Source organism: Arabidopsis lyrata (genome assembly GCF_000004255.2).
Source record: "Arabidopsis lyrata subsp. lyrata unplaced genomic scaffold ARALYscaffold_4, whole genome shotgun sequence".
NCBI lineage: Eukaryota > Viridiplantae > Streptophyta > Magnoliopsida > Brassicales > Brassicaceae > Arabidopsis > Arabidopsis lyrata.
The window spans coordinates 19148753-19167012 of NW_003302552.1; the positions used below are offsets into that span (position 1 = coordinate 19148753).

At 37.0% G+C, this 18260-nt stretch overlaps 5 protein-coding genes across 6 annotated transcripts; 3 read left to right on the forward strand and 2 right to left on the reverse strand.

Annotated features, from left to right (window-relative positions):
- Positions 1-489: 489 nt before the first annotated feature.
- Positions 490-1376, forward strand: LOC9315865 (UPF0725 protein At3g25080). The gene is made up of 2 exons (XM_021028093.1): positions 490-586; positions 675-1376. The coding sequence occupies exons 1-2, from the start codon at positions 533-535 to the stop codon at positions 1242-1244; spliced, it is 624 nt and encodes a 207-aa protein (XP_020883752.1). The 5' UTR covers positions 490-532; the 3' UTR covers positions 1245-1376.
- Positions 1359-3780, reverse strand: LOC9315866 (metal tolerance protein 11). The gene is made up of 6 exons (XM_021028088.1): positions 3295-3780; positions 2868-2977; positions 2516-2761; positions 2247-2327; positions 1933-2166; positions 1359-1865 (listed from the first exon to the last, which is right to left on the reverse strand). The coding sequence occupies exons 1-6, from the start codon at positions 3458-3460 to the stop codon at positions 1518-1520; spliced, it is 1185 nt and encodes a 394-aa protein (XP_020883747.1). The 5' UTR covers positions 3461-3780; the 3' UTR covers positions 1359-1517.
- A 526-nt stretch (positions 3781-4306) lies between these two features.
- Positions 4307-5567, forward strand: LOC9317723 (60S ribosomal protein L23a-1). The gene is made up of 4 exons (XM_002879753.2): positions 4307-4365; positions 4471-4515; positions 4850-5213; positions 5306-5567. The coding sequence occupies exons 2-4, from the start codon at positions 4500-4502 to the stop codon at positions 5388-5390; spliced, it is 465 nt and encodes a 154-aa protein (XP_002879799.1). The 5' UTR covers positions 4307-4365; positions 4471-4499; the 3' UTR covers positions 5391-5567.
- A 103-nt stretch (positions 5568-5670) lies between these two features.
- Positions 5671-7361, forward strand: LOC9315867 (photosynthetic NDH subunit of lumenal location 1, chloroplastic). Of its 2 annotated transcripts, none has more exons than XM_021028091.1 (8): positions 5671-5866; positions 5967-6045; positions 6133-6237; positions 6330-6403; positions 6496-6618; positions 6704-6775; positions 6861-6957; positions 7048-7361. In XM_021028091.1, exons 1-8 carry the CDS (start codon positions 5807-5809, stop codon positions 7149-7151), a joined length of 714 nt encoding a protein of 237 aa, XP_020883750.1. In that variant the 5' UTR covers positions 5671-5806; the 3' UTR covers positions 7152-7361. The 2 variants fall into 2 exon arrangements, with proteins under 2 accessions (XP_020883750.1, XP_020883751.1); XM_021028092.1 differs by having other exon boundaries at positions 5689-5866; positions 6145-6237.
- Positions 7307-14707, reverse strand: LOC9315868 (ABC transporter B family member 6). Its single transcript, XM_021028085.1, has 11 exons — positions 14076-14707; positions 13274-13328; positions 12985-13160; positions 12671-12871; positions 11788-12047; positions 11382-11692; positions 11047-11267; positions 10612-10952; positions 9697-10481; positions 9375-9616; positions 7307-8992 (listed from the first exon to the last, which is right to left on the reverse strand). The coding sequence occupies exons 1-11, from the start codon at positions 14475-14477 to the stop codon at positions 7763-7765; spliced, it is 4224 nt and encodes a 1407-aa protein (XP_020883744.1). The 5' UTR covers positions 14478-14707; the 3' UTR covers positions 7307-7762.
- Between the last annotated feature and the right edge of the window lie 3553 nt (positions 14708-18260).

Genomic DNA, 18260 nt, shown 5'->3' on the forward strand with positions numbered 1-18260 from the left:
GTTAATTACCAAACCGAATCAAAGCCTATAGTATATAAATCGACCAAAAGCATCCATCCGCCGAAATTTGGAACCACTACCTTGAGGACGAAGGATAGACCAAGCACAATAGGGCTGACTGCTGAGGGAGAGAAGCATTTGGCAGAACCTATGCCTACATGCAGTGTAAATTCTTCCATCATTCTTATATACATACTTTTTAACCATGATTGGGTTTTGTTTTGTCATAACTGACTGACTAGTGTTCCTTTAGTGTCGGTCGAATTTGTCACAATCCTCTGCTTCTCTAAGGGTTCCTTCTTTTGGGATTTGTTCGTTATAATGACTAGTGTTCCTTTGATTCGAATTTTCACACTCCTCTGTTTCTAGGGTACCTTATTTTATGTTGATAGGATCTTAATATATATTTGATTTTTTTCTAACAATGGGTGTTAATTAGAGAAATACCATTGCAGATTGATTATGGCTGATTATATATTGTATAGGGGAAACCAATAAGTTCGACGGGGGTAAATGCTACTTCCCAGGTAACATGCCTGAGTGGCCGACAGAGGATCCTTTCGACAATGGAAAGCGGTTTTACGTGGTAAGATTTAAGACACTCTTGAGTTTTGTGCTTTGCTCATGATCAACAATTAGTAGTGAGTGATGATATATATGTTTTGCTTTTGCAGTTGAAAAATTCAGAGATGCAAGACAATGACTGGATTCGGCTATATTTGGAACTTGCAGTCGCCAAATATACAAGCGACAAAAAGGATCCTGATCTGTCCAACTTGAAGATTGTGAATGTGGCAATAGATATCCAAGATCTGAATGAGGGACTCAATGCCAAAAATGCAACTGTCTACATAAGTTACAAGGACGAGGCTCGGGTGGGTAAGGATGTTGATCGCATAGCTATAGCTAGAAGAAACTTTGATGAGCGTACAGGGTGTTTCAGTCTCATGGGTAAGCATCAGAGTTTAGAAATTATACCAAAAAAGGGTGAGAATCAGAGTGAGGACGACCCGTGTGACGATGTTGATCACATTAGAAGAAGCTTCTATGAGCATACAAGATGCTTCAATCCCAAGAATCAGGATTTGAGTGCAGAAAACAAGTGTAAGTATCAGCGTGTTATCCGGCGTTTACGCGTTATCAAACCGTGGCGGTTTTCGAGTCCTAGGCGTTGGCAGCCCGAGCCTTACAGAAAAAGTTGCTGTCGCTGTACTCCTCGTCTGCACAAGACAAGATCCATTTGAAAATGTTAATCAGAGAATAAACTATTAATGGTTTTTGTGCAATTTGTGTGGTTTCTATAATGTCCTCTGCTTGAGACTAATTTAACATATGTCTACTTTATTCATTGAGACTGGAAGAGAAGTTCTAATCTTGTTGCTAAATGAAACACGCAAAACAAAAGTAGATAGTTACAAAGGTACTCCTTTATCTCACAATTGTCTACTAAACAACAATACAGTGAAGATTAATTTGTAAAGATTTAGAAACGTAGAGAACTTGAAAAGGAGAAACAGCTAACGGTGGGATCTAGCGTGCTCGGGTTTGTGAGTGTACTCATAATCAAGATGCACAAAAGCCCGTTCGATCTCCTCTAGCAGCTCGAGCTTCTCTTGCAGCGATTCTCCAATGTCGTGAGCCGCTTGCAGAGGCATGTCAGCTGGGAGAACAATGTCAACCTCCACAAAATAATGAGAGCCAAACGTGTAAGCCCTGACTGTATCAATGTGCCTAATTGCTTTATGGTGGTTCCAACACAGGTAAGTTAGTTTCTGCAGATACTCTGGTCTAGCTGATTTCCCAACAAGAGAGTTCACGTTCTCCAATACCGTCATTGACCATGTCCGTATCGTGTATAATGCAAGCTTCATGAATTAAGAAACAATTTCAGTAAGGTAACTTAATTTGGTTTTTAAAAATTTGGAAACTTACAATGATAGCTCCAACGGGATCAATCCAATCGTCGATGTAATTGGCAAGGATTACTGCAATGAGTCCAATGATGTTTGTGATGACGTCGAAGAAGTGATCTTGAGCATAAGCTTTAACGATCTCGTTAGTGAAGGATCTGCAGTAAAGAACCAGAAGCAGTTTGACCAATGTAACAGAAAGCATGATCCCAACTACCCAACTCTCTTGCTCTTTTGTTAGGTTGAACTCCTTGTGCTGTATGAAAGAGATTTCGTGAATAATGTATGACTTTCAAAACTCTAGACCAAAGCTAGGTGATCAAGTTTCAGACATACGCTGGATAACATGGTGCGAAGAGATTCCAAGATAATCTGCAATCCAAGTGTTGCCATCACTGATGCAAAGACTAGGATTCCCTGAGAGGATTTGACCAAGAATCACATTGAGTAACAGGAAAAACTTTGTTGACTTGTCGTAGTTGTTAATAGTTGCACAGAGAAATCAATAGCACAACACAAGTTCGCTTAGGCTGATTCGATAACATAACATATAATATAATATACTAATGGAAGAGATATACAATATTTAAAAGGATGATACAAACCAGTGGTTGCATGCGTTTCTTGCCAATGGGATACTGATACGGGTTGGGTGTCTGCATGGAGAAGGCGGTAAACCAGAGGATGAAGCCAGAAAGAAGATCAAGAAGAGAGTCCAATGTAGAGGCAATGATTGCTAAAGAGCCACTTGTGACAGAAGCATAGACTTTAGCAGCAAAAAGAAGCATGTTTGCAATGTTTGATATTCTAATCGCCAATGTCTCGCTTTTAGCCAAATTATCCTGCTCTTCCTATGTACACAAAACACAAAGAACCTCAGAAAAGTATAAATTAACAAGAACAAATGCATCACAGGTTTCAACAAATGTGACAAGTAGTAGCCTCATCTAAGCCAACCTTTGACATTCCAGGAACAAAGCCACGTTCTGCAAGTTCATCCATTTCAGTAAATCCCTCAAGCATCTCTACTTGCTGCTGGTAATAATCTGCCACATTGTCTTCCGGACCTGAAATCACCAATACATATAGCTTCACAAAATCATATCTGATCTCATATTTGATCACAAAATCATATTTGTTGACATTACTTCAACATCCAAAAGAAAGATTAGAGAATAAACTCTAGACTAATCACTACCAAGATTCAACTAAATCTCAACTTCATAACAAGAGTAAAAATATATCTTTGAAGAATCAAAAAAATGCTAAAGATAGCAAACAAAAGACGCCGAATTCAAATTTTATCAGCTGCTGCTAAAGATTGAAACTGAAGAAGACGAAAAAAAAATGGAAATGTGGAGAGGAGGAGGAGCAAATTGTTTACCCAAACAACCAAGACAGTTGTGTAGTTTACTCGGAGTCTTCTTCTCCTTGTGCTCCTGTGAAACCTGGAAATCATCGAAATTTAACTGCCAGGAACGGTCACCGTTACCGTGAAACTCGAGCAGCGAGATCCCTTCGTCGGAATCTTGACTAGCTGGCTCAACCATTTTTCCGGTGAGAGAATTGCGGCGGCGGCGTGGGAAGCTGTGTTTTTGTTTTTGGAGAGAGAGAGAGAGTGGTAAGAGAATGGAAATTTGAAGAGACGGCGAGGGTAAATTTGGTAATTAAGAGAAAGATTGAGGCTAGCCACTACGACTGTTGTGGTAGTAAGACATTCCACAGAGATACTTGGACCAGGCTTAGAAGAGACGTCTCTGTTAATTATCCACGTGGCGTTTTCTCAATGGATCTGGGATCTCGCACGTGATTGGAGGAGTCATCATAGACACGTGTACAGTTGAGATTCAACTGCAATTAAAGGACCCCTTGACAGGGTTATCAAGTATGTATGTATATGATTGTGACCTTTGAACCTTATGTATTTTTTTTCTTATTAATAATTAGTATAAAAACTGTGTTAGATACAATACAACCGACCCAAGATATAGAAGAACCTTTGGAAATTGGTAGAAGCCAATAGAGCAAAAGCTTTCTTCTTCACAAATCTTGTAAAATATTAGACATGTAGAGCAGGCTTGTTGTTTAGTTTGGTGACCAAATGGTTGTTTATTTGCTTTGGTTTGGTCAAAGCTTCTTCCATTATTGATTAATTAGCCAGCTCTGGTGAGATAAAATCAAACTTGTATGCTTTTACGCCAATAACATGACAATGAAAGCAAAATAATTTTGGAGTGTGATCTTCCTATATCCAAAACATGGAAGAAATTCAATGATTTTTTTTGTGATCAGAGGTTTTTTGTGCAAAGGCCCAAATTATTTTACTGGGTTAGATGATGATTGTGGTAAAAAGCCCATTCTAGGCCCAACAAAGTATTTAGGGTTTCAGTTTCCACTATAAAACTTGTTGCGGCGTAAGTTAGGGTTTTGAGATTCAGCTGCTTCACCTCTCCAGGTTTGTGTGTCGATTTTGCAAACTCTCTCTCGAAATCTTCCTACATTTCTTTTTCCGATTCTTAACAGAGTTTCGTTTTCTTGGTTTCTATCAAAATATTAACAGATTTCGAGTCTGAAGAATCATTTCGAGCCATGTCTCCGGCTAAAGGTACGATTTTTTCATTGATAACCTCTTGAATCTTCACTAGATCATCATAGATTTGGAATCTTCTACTAGACTTTAGTTTTGATGGAAACGCTATATAACTGGTCTCGATTAATGTTTTCTAATCATGTTTCGTTAGGTGCTTAGTTTCCATATCTTCCTGATTAGCTAGATTAATGGAGTAATCATGTATCCAATTGAATTTGGTCTGTAGATGAAATCTACACGAATTCATTTTTCTTCGTTGAGAGTGTTAATATGTCCCAAGTTTGAAGCAAATGCAGTTATGTTATCAAAAGTATTATAAGTTGCTTAAACTCTCTGTTGGATTATGCAGTTGATACTACCAAGAAGGTTGATCCTAAGGCTAAGGCCTTGAAGGCGGCTAAGGCAGTGAAGTCTGGTCAAACCTTCAAGAAGAAGGACAAGAAGATTAGGACTAAGGTCACCTTCCACAGGCCAAAGACTCTTACCAAGCCCAGAGATGGTAAGTACCCAAGAATCAGCGCTACTCCAAGGAACAAGTTGGATCATTACCAAATCCTTAAGTACCCACTCACCACTGAATCTGCAATGAAGAAGATTGAAGACAACAACACTCTTGTCTTTATTGTTGACATTCGTGCTGACAAGAAGAAGATTAAGGATGCTGTTAAGAAGATGTATGACATCCAGACCAAGAAAGTGAATACACTCATCAGGTACTTCAAAGAGAGTTTTATTTAAAGCCTTGTTTTTGAGTTTGATTATGTTGATTATATTTTGACACAATGATGTGTTTTTGCTGTTACAGGCCTGATGGAACCAAGAAGGCTTACGTGAGGCTTACACCAGACTATGATGCTTTGGATGTTGCTAACAAAATTGGCATCATCTAAGTCTCTTATCTATCTTTGCAGTTATGAAGACTCTTGTGGTTTTGTCTCTTGTAGTCTCAGTTTTGCTTTAAGATATTATTACCATCATCTGGTAATTGTAGTATTTGAGGCAAAAACGTTTTACAATACATTCTTGTTGCAGTTTATTGTTGAATTCAAGTTCTATGTTTTTGACTTCTCACAAAATCTCATTATAAAATGGAAACATACAAATGCAGTATCTTCACTAATCAGTAAATGACCTTAAACCGATCTGTCACCACATATTTGTTTGAATCTTTCATTATCCTTTTATCCACATGTTAATGAATGGAGAAGCAAAGAAATGACGAAAATCAGAAATGTCTTATCCACACACAAGAACACTAAGGCAATGTTCATTGATCTCGTCTAAAGTCTTGTGAATTGTAGCCATTATGGCAGCAGTCTCGTCACTCTCAATACGCTATGGTGTCTCACCAACAATCTCCCACAAGGTTAATTACACTCTTCTGTTTCCACTCCATCTCGATTTCTGAAAAATACAAATTATAATTCTTCACTGATTATATAGACATTGATTCAATTTCTTACCAGACAGAGATTCTCTGTCCAAATCCATCACTCAAAGCTTGTTTACTTTCATCCGGTGGCAAGGCTGACTCCTCAGAGAATAGTAAGAAACCAAACTCTTGTTGACATTTCCCTTGTCATAATACATTGACTTGTGTGGACTGATTTATATATATTAACAATTCAATAGCTTACCAAAAAGGCAGCGGAAGCAATTGGAAGAGAAGGCAAGCTCTTGTGGGAGTAGGAACCTTAGTGGCAACTTCAATTCCAGCAGCTTTGCTTCTTGCTGAAGGTAATCTACAAATATAGAGTTTTTTTCATCTCTCTTTTTTCATTCTTTTGGGACCAAAAGCATAAATGTGTTGGTTCATATCATGTTTGCAGAGATACCAAAAAGCTACTCGCCTTTTGTGGATCGAGAAGACGGGTATTCTTATTATTACCCATCAGACTGGAGGGTGGGTAAGCTATGGCTTTGTTTCTTTTGTTGTTGTGAGGATGAAATGAATAAGCTTTGAGATGATCTTTCTTTCCACACAAAACCATATAGGAATTTGACTTCAGGGCGCACGATTCAGCCTTCAAAGATAGATACCTGCAACTGCAGAATGTGCGGGTCAGGTTCATACCAACCGAGAAAAACGACATCCGTGAAGTAGGTCCTATGGAAGAGGTATGTATTACACATCTTACTCTCCCTCTTCCTTCTATGTCATTTGTGAATTCACATTGGTTCATCATTCTTGTATGTTCATCAGGTGGTTTATGATCTAGTGAAGCATAAGTTTGCAGCACCAAACCAAGTAGCTACTATCTACGATATGAAAGAGGTCAGATGATTGTTAACATGGTAAAGAATCGTCAAAGTTGTTGAGAGATTGGATCTTTATAAACAAATAAAAGATGAAAATGCAGAGGGTGGAAGATGGAAGGAACTATTACACGTTTGAGTATGGACTAAGAACTCCCATCTATGCAACCACTTCCTTTGCAACAGTGGCAGTTGGAAACAGTAAGCACAGATTATGATATATATTTACTGATAAATGAGAGAAGAAAGTGAGCAAATAAAAAGTGGTTATAATTGATTTGATGTTTGCAGACAGATACTATACACTCATAGTTGGAGCAAATGAGAGGAGGTGGAGGAAAGTGAAAAAGCAACTTCAAGTTGTGGCTGACTCTTTGAAGATCCTTGAGATTTGACAAACACAAGAAACATCTTTATGTTACTCCTATCTATCTTTCTCTCTCTGTGGTTACATAATTGTATGTAGATGACAATTTGATAGATTCCCATCTTCTCCACAACTCCAACGATGTTTTTGGCATTGTGGCTTGTGAGTTAGATTTTGAGCTGGTTCAGTAATTCAATCAAACTTGCAAAAAAAGTGGATATAATGTATTTACAAAACAGACATCTTTCTTCCTAACCATTACACACTTCTCCACCTAAATCACTCACAACAATAAAAAAAAAACAAACCTCAGCAAATAAATTGCCCCTAATCTTCAGTTTCAATAAACAAATCGATATACCTTAAGAGACCAAGTAATGAATAAATTACACAGTCCTACTTCATTGCTTAGCCTCCTGAAAGAATAAGGGAATCTAACGTCTACAAGCTCCTAAGTTGCTTACAGAAACTAATCGTGGTTGCACAACTTCTGCTCATTTGGTGTCATCTCGGACCCGATAAGCCTTTGATCAGATGCATGTCCCGTAATTGCATCCAATAACATTATCCCGTGGCATATCACGTGATGGTTGGTATGTGACTGAACTAATCTCAATTAGGCACAGGAGTCCAATCTCTTTAGATCAGTTGATGTCGCCGTAGATTCTTGCCAAAATGTGGTTGCATTAAACGGACATACAATCCGTTTTTACTCGCTAAAGAATCATGTGTACCTTCCTCTACTATTTTGCCTCCATTGAGAACCACGATGTTATCCACATGTCTCATCATCGCTACTCTATGCGCTATCAGAATCGTTGTTTTGTTCCCCATTATCAAAGTATCAAGAGCTTCCTGCACAACACGGCTCGACTCGGATTCGATAGATGAACTCGCTTCGTCAATCAACAGTATTGGAGCATTCTTCAGCACTACCCGAGCTATAGCGATTCTCTGTTTTTGTCCTTGGGTAAGTTCAACACCTCTCATCCCGATATGCGTGTCGTATCCATGAGGTAAGCTGCTGATGAAATGGTGGGCATTTGCAATTCTTGCTGCTTCCTTCATCTCAGCTTCACTTGCATTGTGCCTTGCATATATAATGTTTTCTCTGATCGTCGTGGAAAAGATTATGGGTTCCTGTTGAATCAGACCCATATGGCTTCTTAACCATCTCAAATTATACGACGTCAAGTCTCGCCCATCTAATAAGACCTGACCAGCAACTGGGTCGTAGTATCTCTCGATCAACGATATTATTGTGCTCTTTCCAGAACCAGAAACACCAACCACAGCTACTGTTTGTCCGCCACTGACTTTGAGACTGAAGTTGCTTAGTACTAACACTTCCGGGCGGGTTGGGTAGCAGAAGTCAATGTTTTTCAGTTCAATGCTTCCATACACATTAGGCGGACTAAGAGCCGAGGTATCATCAGGTTCGATTGTAGGAACTCGATCTATTATTTCAAAAACTGAAGCGAGAGATCTACGGCGCTTGAGAATGTAAGGTGCTAATCCGAATGGCTCCACAAGAGCAAATGTAGCAAAGGAGAAGACCATGTACTCGGTCAGAGCTGTAGACAATTTCATATATCTGCGGTCTACTGATAACGCGGTGTACCACAGGAGGAGCGCATTACAGGCGAAGAGAAGAAACTGTGAGAAGCCAAACGCAAAGCCAATAGCCATCCCGTGGAAAAAGCTCTGTCTGAGTATCTGTTGGAGTTGCAGTCTGTAGAGTTCCATCACCTTGTTGCCGGCACAGAACGCGACAACAGTATATATGTTTCTGACAGCATCCTCGAGTACTAGAGACGCCTTTCGATGCATCTCCTGGATGCCCTTTGAGAATCCAGCAAGCCAAAGTTTCTGGAAATTTTATTTCAATGGTTGTTAGAAATGCAGAACAGGCAAATACTTCCAAGCATGAGGAAAATTCACATCTTAAATAGCTACTTGAACTGGAAACCTTTTGCATAAATTAGAAGCACATTTTGACTAAGGGAAGCAAGTGACTACCAAACCGGAATTGGGAACAAAAAAATGACGTATAACGGAAAATTCACATCTTAAATAGCTACTTGAACTGGAAACCTTTTGAATAAATTAGAAGCACATTTTGACTAAGGGAAGCAAGTGACTACCAAACCGGAATTGGGAACAAAAAAAAAACATAAGAAAATAAGTTCAAGCGGTCTTCTTGACAGTAACATAACGCTTTGTTGGGGAAGATTGAAGAAACAAAACAAACCTGGGCAATGGCAGAAAGAGTAAGTACTGGCAAAGTCGCCAATGCAACAAGGGCCAAACGCCAACCGAGCAGCAACCCAATAAGAATGGCAACAATAACAGCAAAACTATCCTGAATAAATATCGAAAGCCTGTTGCTGAAGGCGGCTCGGACAAAAGTGGCATCATTTGCTAGGCGCATGGATAATGTATCTGGACTGTTCTCTTCTTCGTCATACCATCCAACTTCATTACGCAGCATTGCTGTCACATCAGATAAAATCAATGAACCGAGGCAAGTGAAAGTAGTAATGAGTTAACAACGAAGAAAAATATTGCAGTACCTGAGAACATCATTCGCCGCACTCTCTCAGTCATTTTCTCCCCCATAATACCAAAGTAGAAGTGCTGCAAGAAATTGGCAACAACTGTCACTATTCCCATGCAGGCAATGATCAAGCACCACTTGTCAACCTCCTCACGCAGGTGGCTTCCCGTGCTCTTATAGTATGTTGTCACTACTAATGCAATAACATAAGCTAGAAGAGGATTGAAAGAACCAAAGATGGCAGCACCAATACTCCCTAATACAGCATATAGCCACTCTGGAAAACTAAGCTGTGCCAACCTCCAAAATGAAGGTGGCTCCTTGTGTTGACCGTCCTTGGCCACCTTAACATTTGCTGAAGTGTCATCTGAGTGACCAAGAGGGCGGCTAAAAGTTTGTGAATGGGAGCGCTCATTTTGGGGATCGGATATCAGAAGGGGTGATATAGGGGACTCCGGATCTGAACCATTTGATTTCTGACGTTGTGGACACTGAATGTCAATTTTTGGTAGCTCTGGTAACCGCATCTCGAAACTATCTTGTCTTTTGATGCTTGGTTCCTTATCACCAACATCCAACGACGAGCCATTTTCTCCCATTTTCTCTGGTGCAGGGCTATGATCATTGGGCGATTCTTCACTATTAAAGCACACTTCCTGGGAGCGAAAAACATTATGACCTCTCTGAAGAGATGGAGACTTGGCCATTTTGGGCGATGATGGTTCTTGGAAGCCACGGCCAGCTGAAGAATCCCTCTCAACCTGAAACGCAGCAGAATCATTGTAGTTCCTAACTGGCATCCTGCAAGGCAACATGTAGAATCATCACAAATCAAAAGCAGTCAGACAAAATTATCTACCACATGACTTTACTACACAACAGACTTTATAAGTTGTTAGATATGTATATGGTCTTGGCTGGAAAATCATACCGTCTGGGTAGCTTTGTTGCTTCTTCACACTTCAGAAGCTCAGCATACAAATTACCAAGGTTGATTAATTCATCATGCGTACCCATTTCAAGTAGCTGACCCTCCTCCATTACAGCAATATAGTCAGCATTTCTTATCAGACTTAGTCGTCGGGCTATTATTATGGTCGACCTTCCTAACATTAGAAGATCAAGAGCTTCTTGGACAATTCTTTCAGCTTCAAAGTCTAGTCCTCCAGTGACCTCGTCAAGCAAAAGAATTGTTGGATCTAAGAGTACGGCTCTAGCAATCGATAGTTTTATTTTCTGCTCCTCTGTCAACGTTAAACCAGTCTTCCCAACCTAGAAGACAAACAAATCATTTTCAACTTCTAAAATGATAATAGCAGCAACAAAAACACAATTCATAACTACAAACTTTTCAGTGGGTAGTTACCTGAGTTTCATATCCTTTTTCAAGTGAGCTGATAAATGTGTGTGCATGTGCTTTTTTAGCTGCTTCCTCTATCTGATCCAGAGTAGCATCTCGGCCATATGCAATATTCTCTCTTATGCTAAGACTAAGCAAAGCAGGCTCCTGTGTCACCAGGCCTATTTGGCTTCTCAGCCACTCTAACTTTAGATTTTTAATATTTTCCCCATCAAGTAGAACTTCTCCTGTATAAGAGAAAACCACATATCTAATCAGTTAATGATAGTCTCCACCGCAGGTGAGAATCCAAGGGGATTATTAAGAAAAATTGATACATCTTAACTCACACATCATAGTACCTAGTGTAGGATCATAAAACCGTTCCATTAGAGGAATGATGCTGCTTTTTCCAGAACCATTTCTACCAACAAGTGCAACAGCTTTTTTAGCCGGCACAGTGAGGTAAAATCCACTCAAGATTGGAATTTCAGGTCGTGACAAATAGCTGAAATATACATTCCGAAACTCAATATTTCCTAGAACAGCAGACAAAATAGTTCCCTCTTGATTAGTCCCAGAGGATGAACGGCTTATCATCTCAAAAAGCCTATACGCCGCAATTCTTCCTTGATCAAATGAATAAAAGTTTGTAGCCGCTTGATTTAAACCCCTGCACAGCAAAATATGAATACAATTAGCAAACAGACACTGGAGAAAGAAAAAAAGAAGAAGATAAAAGCAGTAAAAGTAGAATCGGAAGCTTACAGCCCACTTAAAATAACAGCAAAAAGGGCTGTGATGATTTCTCCACCATTTGCTCTATGATGAATAACAAAGAACCGACCAATCCAAAGTTGCAGAGCACATGAACATATAGCAAGCCCGTAAGTAAATCCAAGTCCAAGTCCTTGCACAAGACTAATCAATATACCATATCTCAGAGTTGCTTGGAGAGAAGTTGCATAAGAGTATTTTGCAAGAGTTTCATTTGTAAAGGCATACAAAGTCCTAACGTAAGAGACTGCCTGCACATATAGGATAAACCCTTTTGAGCGTTAGAAAATATATTCAGATGCGTTCTGACACAATAAACTAACCAGAATGAAGAACTCAGAAAATGGACCAGTATGGATGCGTTTCAGAAGAACTTGTACTCATAAGACAGACTAGTGGGCGTGTAATTGCCATGCATCCAAGTCGATGTAATATCTAAGTTATGGATGCAAAGAATAATTATACATGAATCCTAGCATAACAAAACCAAAGCCATGACTTGGGCACTATGTTGAGATGAATTTTAATTCACGATTGCAGTCGCATAAAACCAAGATAAGCAACCTAAACAGTCCGACCTGTCTATATACAATCTAGCCCACATAGATTCTGCCTAAAATTTTCTGAACTTAAAACAAGTTTTGATTTTAAATAAGAGAACTGTAAATGATATCAAACTTTGCACAGCAAAAATTAACATTGATGTTCACAAGTCAAAGAAGTCTCTGTTATAACTCTGCTGCTTAAACATCATTGTCATTGTCGGAAACATGTCATTTTATGCTTGCAACAGAATTCGTCAATCAATTGCAATATTTTGAAAAGATAAACAGTATCTCCATAATGTAGCCCATAAACCTAAAAATTCTAATACCTGTTCAGCAATGCTGGCTGCTTCAGCATATGCATCTTGAATATTCTCAGCAAGTCTGTGGAGAAATATATTTGATATGCCTCCTGCAGCAACAATGAAAGGACCTGTGGCTAACGTAATGAGCGCAATTTCCCAGCAGTTGACAAAACCGATAACAAGACCACTGATAAATGTTGCCATGTTATGAATGTAATTCCCAACCTGTAATGTCCAGGATCAAAAAGATTAAGAAAATGCATGAACATGTATAATCCCTTGCAAAAATAAAGATATTCAATAGCAAACTTGAAACCAGATTCAAAAGTTAAACATACTTTTTCGCTTAGAGCCGACTGAATAAGTAGGACATCACTCAGCACTTGGCTTACTATATCCCCGTTATTCCCATATGTATCAAAGAAACTCATATCCTGATTTAGTAGTACTTGAACGTACTTTGACCTGATCACAGCAGTCTGCCTCTCTCCAGTCAGTATCCAGCAAGACACCTCTATAAAAAAAAGGACAATTAATTATGGTGACGGATAATAGCATCATTGCATTAGAGAAAAGAAGGATACAACTAGATTATATATGTAAAGATTTTAGCAAAGGTGAACTTACCAATCCAACCAGATACGAAAACACCTCCAGCAATGTATACAATGGTCAGCGAAAGCTGCACAAAGGACATCAATAACTTAGACAGGCACATTATTTCAGGATTGTTGCCAGTGTTTCATGAATCCAGATGAACTGGTTTGTAAAAAGATAAACCTCGAATAAAAAATAATGGACATCCAGAAGAAGGGTTGTCTTCTTTTAAGCATGCATTTTGAGTAAACGAAAAAGTTTGACTATTCAAAGTAGGCTTCCCAGCTAAGTCAAGAACAGCTGGTTTCCAGGTTGATATACAATTTAGAAGCAGTAATCACATGAAAACCAGTATACTTACTAGTCCTCCAAACAATAGCACATGGAAATCATGAAACAGAAAATCCACTAACAATCCAACATGCATATCCACAAAGATATAGAGCAAAACAATCAAAGAATTTCACACCCTCAGAAATGCTACACTCTCATGCTTCTTGACCTAAAATATTTATGACCAAGGGGTGCCACAAACTTTGTCGAGATAACAGACTTAACATAAGATGTTCAAGAACCTGACAGGAAGGTTACTTAACCCTAATGTGGCAACCCACTAAAATTACAAATCCCACTCGGAAGGAGGAACAAAGCTCCAAAATTTCGTTTCAGTACATATAGCAAAAACTATATACTAAACTATCAATAGCTCCAAAACCTAAACTAGAACGCACATTAACCTCCAAATTCCATTTCCCCCAAGCTCACTCAGCTACATACACCTAGGAAATTAGAAATTTTGTAAAGCCACATAAGCATATGCAAGCTGACATACCTCGACGAGACGATTGAACTGATCATCACTAATCAGGTGATCCGATTCACTGGGAAATGCAAGAACCTGAACAATTTTGGCGAAGTAGTGCAAGTAAACAATAAGCGCAGTACCATGAGCAGCAGCAGCTACGGATCCAAAAACCATAAGCACCCAATCAAACCGATCAGCACAAGCAAATAGCTGAGAGAAAGGAACAGCTGCAGGAGGAGGCTCCATCTCCTCCGGCTCCTCCATATCTTCCTCATCATCCGCTTGCGCCGCCGTTCCCGAACCACCGTTCTCAGCACCAGGATCAAGGTAAGGAGAAGGTGACTCAGGAGGCTCGGAAACTTCAGAAACCGGAGTTAACGGTTGTATATGCGGCGGAGACCAACCAAACAAACCTCTGGAAATCATCATCTTTTAGCTACGATACGACGGGGGAATAATATCACCTCCGTCTCCGGCGTAGAAGGAACCCTAGGTTTAGAGGATTCTTCGGATTTTGCTGCTTGATTTTGAAATCTTCACCGGATCTGCTAAAAAGCTTTAGAGGAAGAAAAGTCTTGGAATCGGCGAAGAAATCGTTTCCGGTGAGATACTTTCTTTTTTTCCTTTTTGCTGGTTTTTATTTAATTTAATTTTTTTTTTTTTTTTAGTTTTCATAAATTATGAAGAAAATGAGTCAAAGACTCTAAAAAAGTGAAAGACAGACAAGTCTTGTGAATGTTTGTGTCACCATAAAATTAAATTTTCTTAAAACATATATTTTAAATTAAATTAATGAATGTTAGTATATTTTCATAATAATTAAAACAAAAAGTAACGGTCAACTACGGCGACGAGTTTTGTTTTTATTTTCAGGTATTCTTCGTTTATGTTTGAAACACTATTTATGCAACGATTAAATTATGAGACTGACTAATAATATAAGTTGGGCCTAGACGAACTGGTCTAGACTTTAGACCGGACCAGATTATGCCACTGTCCCAACATTTATTAACGTCTTTGCGTCTATTAATTTTGTCATTACTTTATACAGAAGGTAGTTGTCGACAAATATTGAACTGTTTCGGAATCTTTTGGTTACCAATTTGTTTCGAATTTTGTTGTGAATTATTATAACGTTGTATGATTCGTGCTCCAACCAAACCATACATATGATGATCACGAGAGTTTCGTTTGATGAAATACTTTTCTTAATAAGTCAAAGTTAAAGATTAATCATCATTAGTTGGCCAAAAAAAGATGTAAGATTGTAAGAAACTTGAGAAATGTGCATGGTTGGTTGGTGTGCCGTGAAGAATGCAACAACAGCTGTCTTTGTTTCTTTCTATTTTCACTGTCAAAGAAGGGAAGAAAGGTGCGGGTGATGAAAGAGGAGAGTGATACTACATGTGAGATTAGCAATTACCCAGTGGGGGCAGGTATGATTGAGGCAGCATGGAGCTTCTTTTTCTGCCAGTGCATTTGATCTGTTCCCTTTTTGCTCATTCTCATACTTTTTTCTCTCTTTAGCAAAACTGCTCATATGATATCCTTTGATTGGAACTTGACCTTTTTAATTGGGATTATACGTTTTAAAACCATTTTTATTGTTTACAAAATTCAATGAGATAGCTTTTTGTTTCCTTTAATTTTGGCCACAACGGGACAGGAGCCCATTAACTTCATTGTAAACGAAGGGATTCGATTTCGAGTGAGGTGGTGCTAGTTTTTGGTAAGACTTATGAATGTCACTAGAATGTGGTCACTTCTCAGGTAGTCTGGTTTTTTTTTTAAAATGTTTTGAGATCTTATCATTTTAGTCAAGTAAAATTGTTTGTCTGATAATATAGTAGTCCATAGATTTTGCTAAAATATTTTTCTACTATAGTATGTTGTAACACGCATAATGAGTATTCTTGTGTTATATATCATTTTTCAGCATGTTTTATAACATTTGACACTTGAATATGTCTTTGTTAGAGTGTCCTTTTGAAAGTTTTGTACCACCAGGCCTGTCTGAGCCATTTGGGGTTGGTGTGCAAATGTCCAGTATATGATGTTTGGCCACAAAAATATTGTTAAGAGTGATTGTTTTGTCCACGTTATGTGTCATCATATCATTCGTTGGATGATGTATTAATGTATAACGTTTTTTTTGTTTCTAAACATATATTGATTAACTTTAAACAAGAATTCAGAGCATTTCGAGCTAAGTTGTGCTAAGTTTATAAGTAATTCCTCAACACTATATTTCCGAGGCAATTGTCTTTTTTACTAAGTCCAACGAGCAAACTTGATGATGTAATCAAAATGGTTTAGTTGGTTTAGCGTTAATTCATCGATTTAAAATGACTTGTGATGCACGCTTTTGTTTCGTTTGACAGATGAAGTTTCCACACACATGCTTTTGTTGAATAGGTCAAAAATAGAAGACTCGCACATGGTGTAAAAACGATATTTCACCTAAACCAAATATTTGGGCATTTTATAGGTTTAAGTTGCAACTTGCAAGTGTGTATGAGAATCAATGACCAAATTACTACAACTCTTATTACTTATCTTATACATACATACTAGATGTTAACCCGCGGTACACCGCGGGTCTATATTTTTATTAAATAAAAAAATTGAATATTTTTTTTAAGATGATTTATAAATATATGCTACTGTATAGTACACCTTGGGACAATATTTTATAACTAATAATTAGAAATTTTAAATTGTATTTATTTTATTAATATTGTTTGTCTTGTTTTGTTTAGTGTTTAAGATTGTATAATTGTATTTAGATTGTTAATTCTAGGATTTTACCCGTAGTATATCATCTCATATTAATATCGACCAAAACCCGTCTCACCATATAACTCTGTCCCGTGAAATTAAACGTCATTTTGTCATTTTATTATAAAGTTCAAATATTTATAATACTTGAAACTTCATAAAAGTTTAATATCAACCCAAACTTCATAATTATATTTTGATTGTTATATTTAGGATTTCACCCGTAGTATACCGTCTCGTATTAATATTTTTTATAAATATTTATAATATTTAAACTTCTTATAAATTCGTATAAAGTTCAAATATTTATAATAGTTGAAACTTCATAAAAGTTTTAATATCGACCCAAACTTCATAATTGTATTTTGATTGTTATATTTAGGATTTCACCCGTAGTATACTGTCCTGTATTAATATCTTTTATAAATATTTATAATATTTAAACTTTTTATAAATTCTTCTAAAAATTCAAATATTTATAATATTTGAAACTTCATAAAAGTTTTAATATTATACATATTTAAAACGTTTAATAAAGTTAAACTTTTTCTAAGTAAATTCATAAAATTATTATATAAATGTGATCAAATTACATATATATTTTGTTTTTAAAACATTCCTATTGTTGATCCTTGCTTAAGTAGTACACCACATTACTCTTTCTCCAATAATACTTTCACGCTTAAAAAATGAGATCAAATCAAAAGAGGATTGCTATAAACTTCTACTTTCCTGCAAGAAAAAATAAACAAATTAAATTAAGAATTATATGGGTGAAATTAAATAAACAAATCAAATTAAATATTGTTACGATCTATTTTAAGTAATCTATATTTATGTCAATGAATAAAAATTAATTATTTGCTAAACTGAGTAGAAATTGATTTTCAAATTATTATTCTTTCCAAAATCTTAACTAAAGATTTGAGCATTAAACGTTTTTAAAATGTATTTATAGTAAGTGATTAATTTTTCCTAAAATTTCTATAACAGTTGTATAAAATTCAGTTAGTTGTTTAGGCAAATAATTAATGGATTAAGATCAACGTGATTATTGCTAATTGATCTGTTAAAAAGAAATGTTAGTGTTTTATGTAAAGTTAATATGAAAAGATTTAAAATGATTTTTGTGATTTTGTTTTGTTTTTAGTTTGGATTTTAATCCAACCACTCTTTCTTTGAATTGTTTAAAAGATTATATAGTAGAATTTAAAGGAACAATAGATGAGATAAGATATGTGATATTAATTAGTTTAGATATGTGATATTAATTAGTTAAATTGTGAATATATTCGAAATCAATTAGAGAATAAAGTTATTAAGTTACGATTAATGTGGCAATTAGTTTAGGTAATAATAACAAACTGAATTCTGCGAATGGTAAATGCTAAGTATCCGGAGATGATTAATATGGAAATAGTATAAGAATATGTA

What these genes read in the sequence shown, in the direction of transcription:
- LOC9315865 (XM_021028093.1), top strand. Translation starts at nt 533, where the DNA reads ATGCCTGAGTGGCCGACAGAGGATCCTTTCGACAATGGAAAGCGGTTT. An exon ending in ATGGAAAGCGGTTTTACGTG is followed by an intron (nt 587 to 674) that starts GTAAGATTTAAG and finishes TTGCTTTTGCAG; the next exon opens with TTGAAAAATTCAGAGATGCA.
- LOC9315866 (XM_021028088.1), bottom strand. Translation starts at nt 3,460, where the DNA reads ATGGTTGAGCCAGCTAGTCAAGATTCCGACGAAGGGATCTCGCTGCTC. An exon ending in TTGTTCCTGGAATGTCAAAG is followed by an intron (nt 2,762 to 2,867) that starts GTTGGCTTAGAT and finishes TTGTGTACATAG; the next exon opens with GAAGAGCAGGATAATTTGGC. An exon ending in ATCCCGTTGGAGCTATCATT is followed by an intron (nt 1,866 to 1,932) that starts GTAAGTTTCCAA and finishes TAATTCATGAAG; the next exon opens with CTTGCATTATACACGATACG.
- LOC9317723 (XM_002879753.2), top strand. An exon ending in AAAGTGAATACACTCATCAG is followed by an intron (nt 5,214 to 5,305) that starts GTACTTCAAAGA and finishes TTGCTGTTACAG; the next exon opens with GCCTGATGGAACCAAGAAGG.
- LOC9315867 (XM_021028091.1), top strand. Translation starts at nt 5,807, where the DNA reads ATGGCAGCAGTCTCGTCACTCTCAATACGCTATGGTGTCTCACCAACA. An exon ending in CACCAACAATCTCCCACAAG is followed by an intron (nt 5,867 to 5,966) that starts GTTAATTACACT and finishes ATTTCTTACCAG; the next exon opens with ACAGAGATTCTCTGTCCAAA. An exon ending in GGCTGACTCCTCAGAGAATA is followed by an intron (nt 6,046 to 6,132) that starts GTAAGAAACCAA and finishes ACAATTCAATAG; the next exon opens with CTTACCAAAAAGGCAGCGGA.
- LOC9315868 (XM_021028085.1), bottom strand. Translation starts at nt 14,477, where the DNA reads ATGATGATTTCCAGAGGTTTGTTTGGTTGGTCTCCGCCGCATATACAA. An exon ending in AAAAAGGATATGAAACTCAG is followed by an intron (nt 10,953 to 11,046) that starts GTAACTACCCAC and finishes TTTGTCTTCTAG; the next exon opens with GTTGGGAAGACTGGTTTAAC. An exon ending in GCAACAAAGCTACCCAGACG is followed by an intron (nt 10,482 to 10,611) that starts GTATGATTTTCC and finishes GTTGCCTTGCAG; the next exon opens with GATGCCAGTTAGGAACTACA.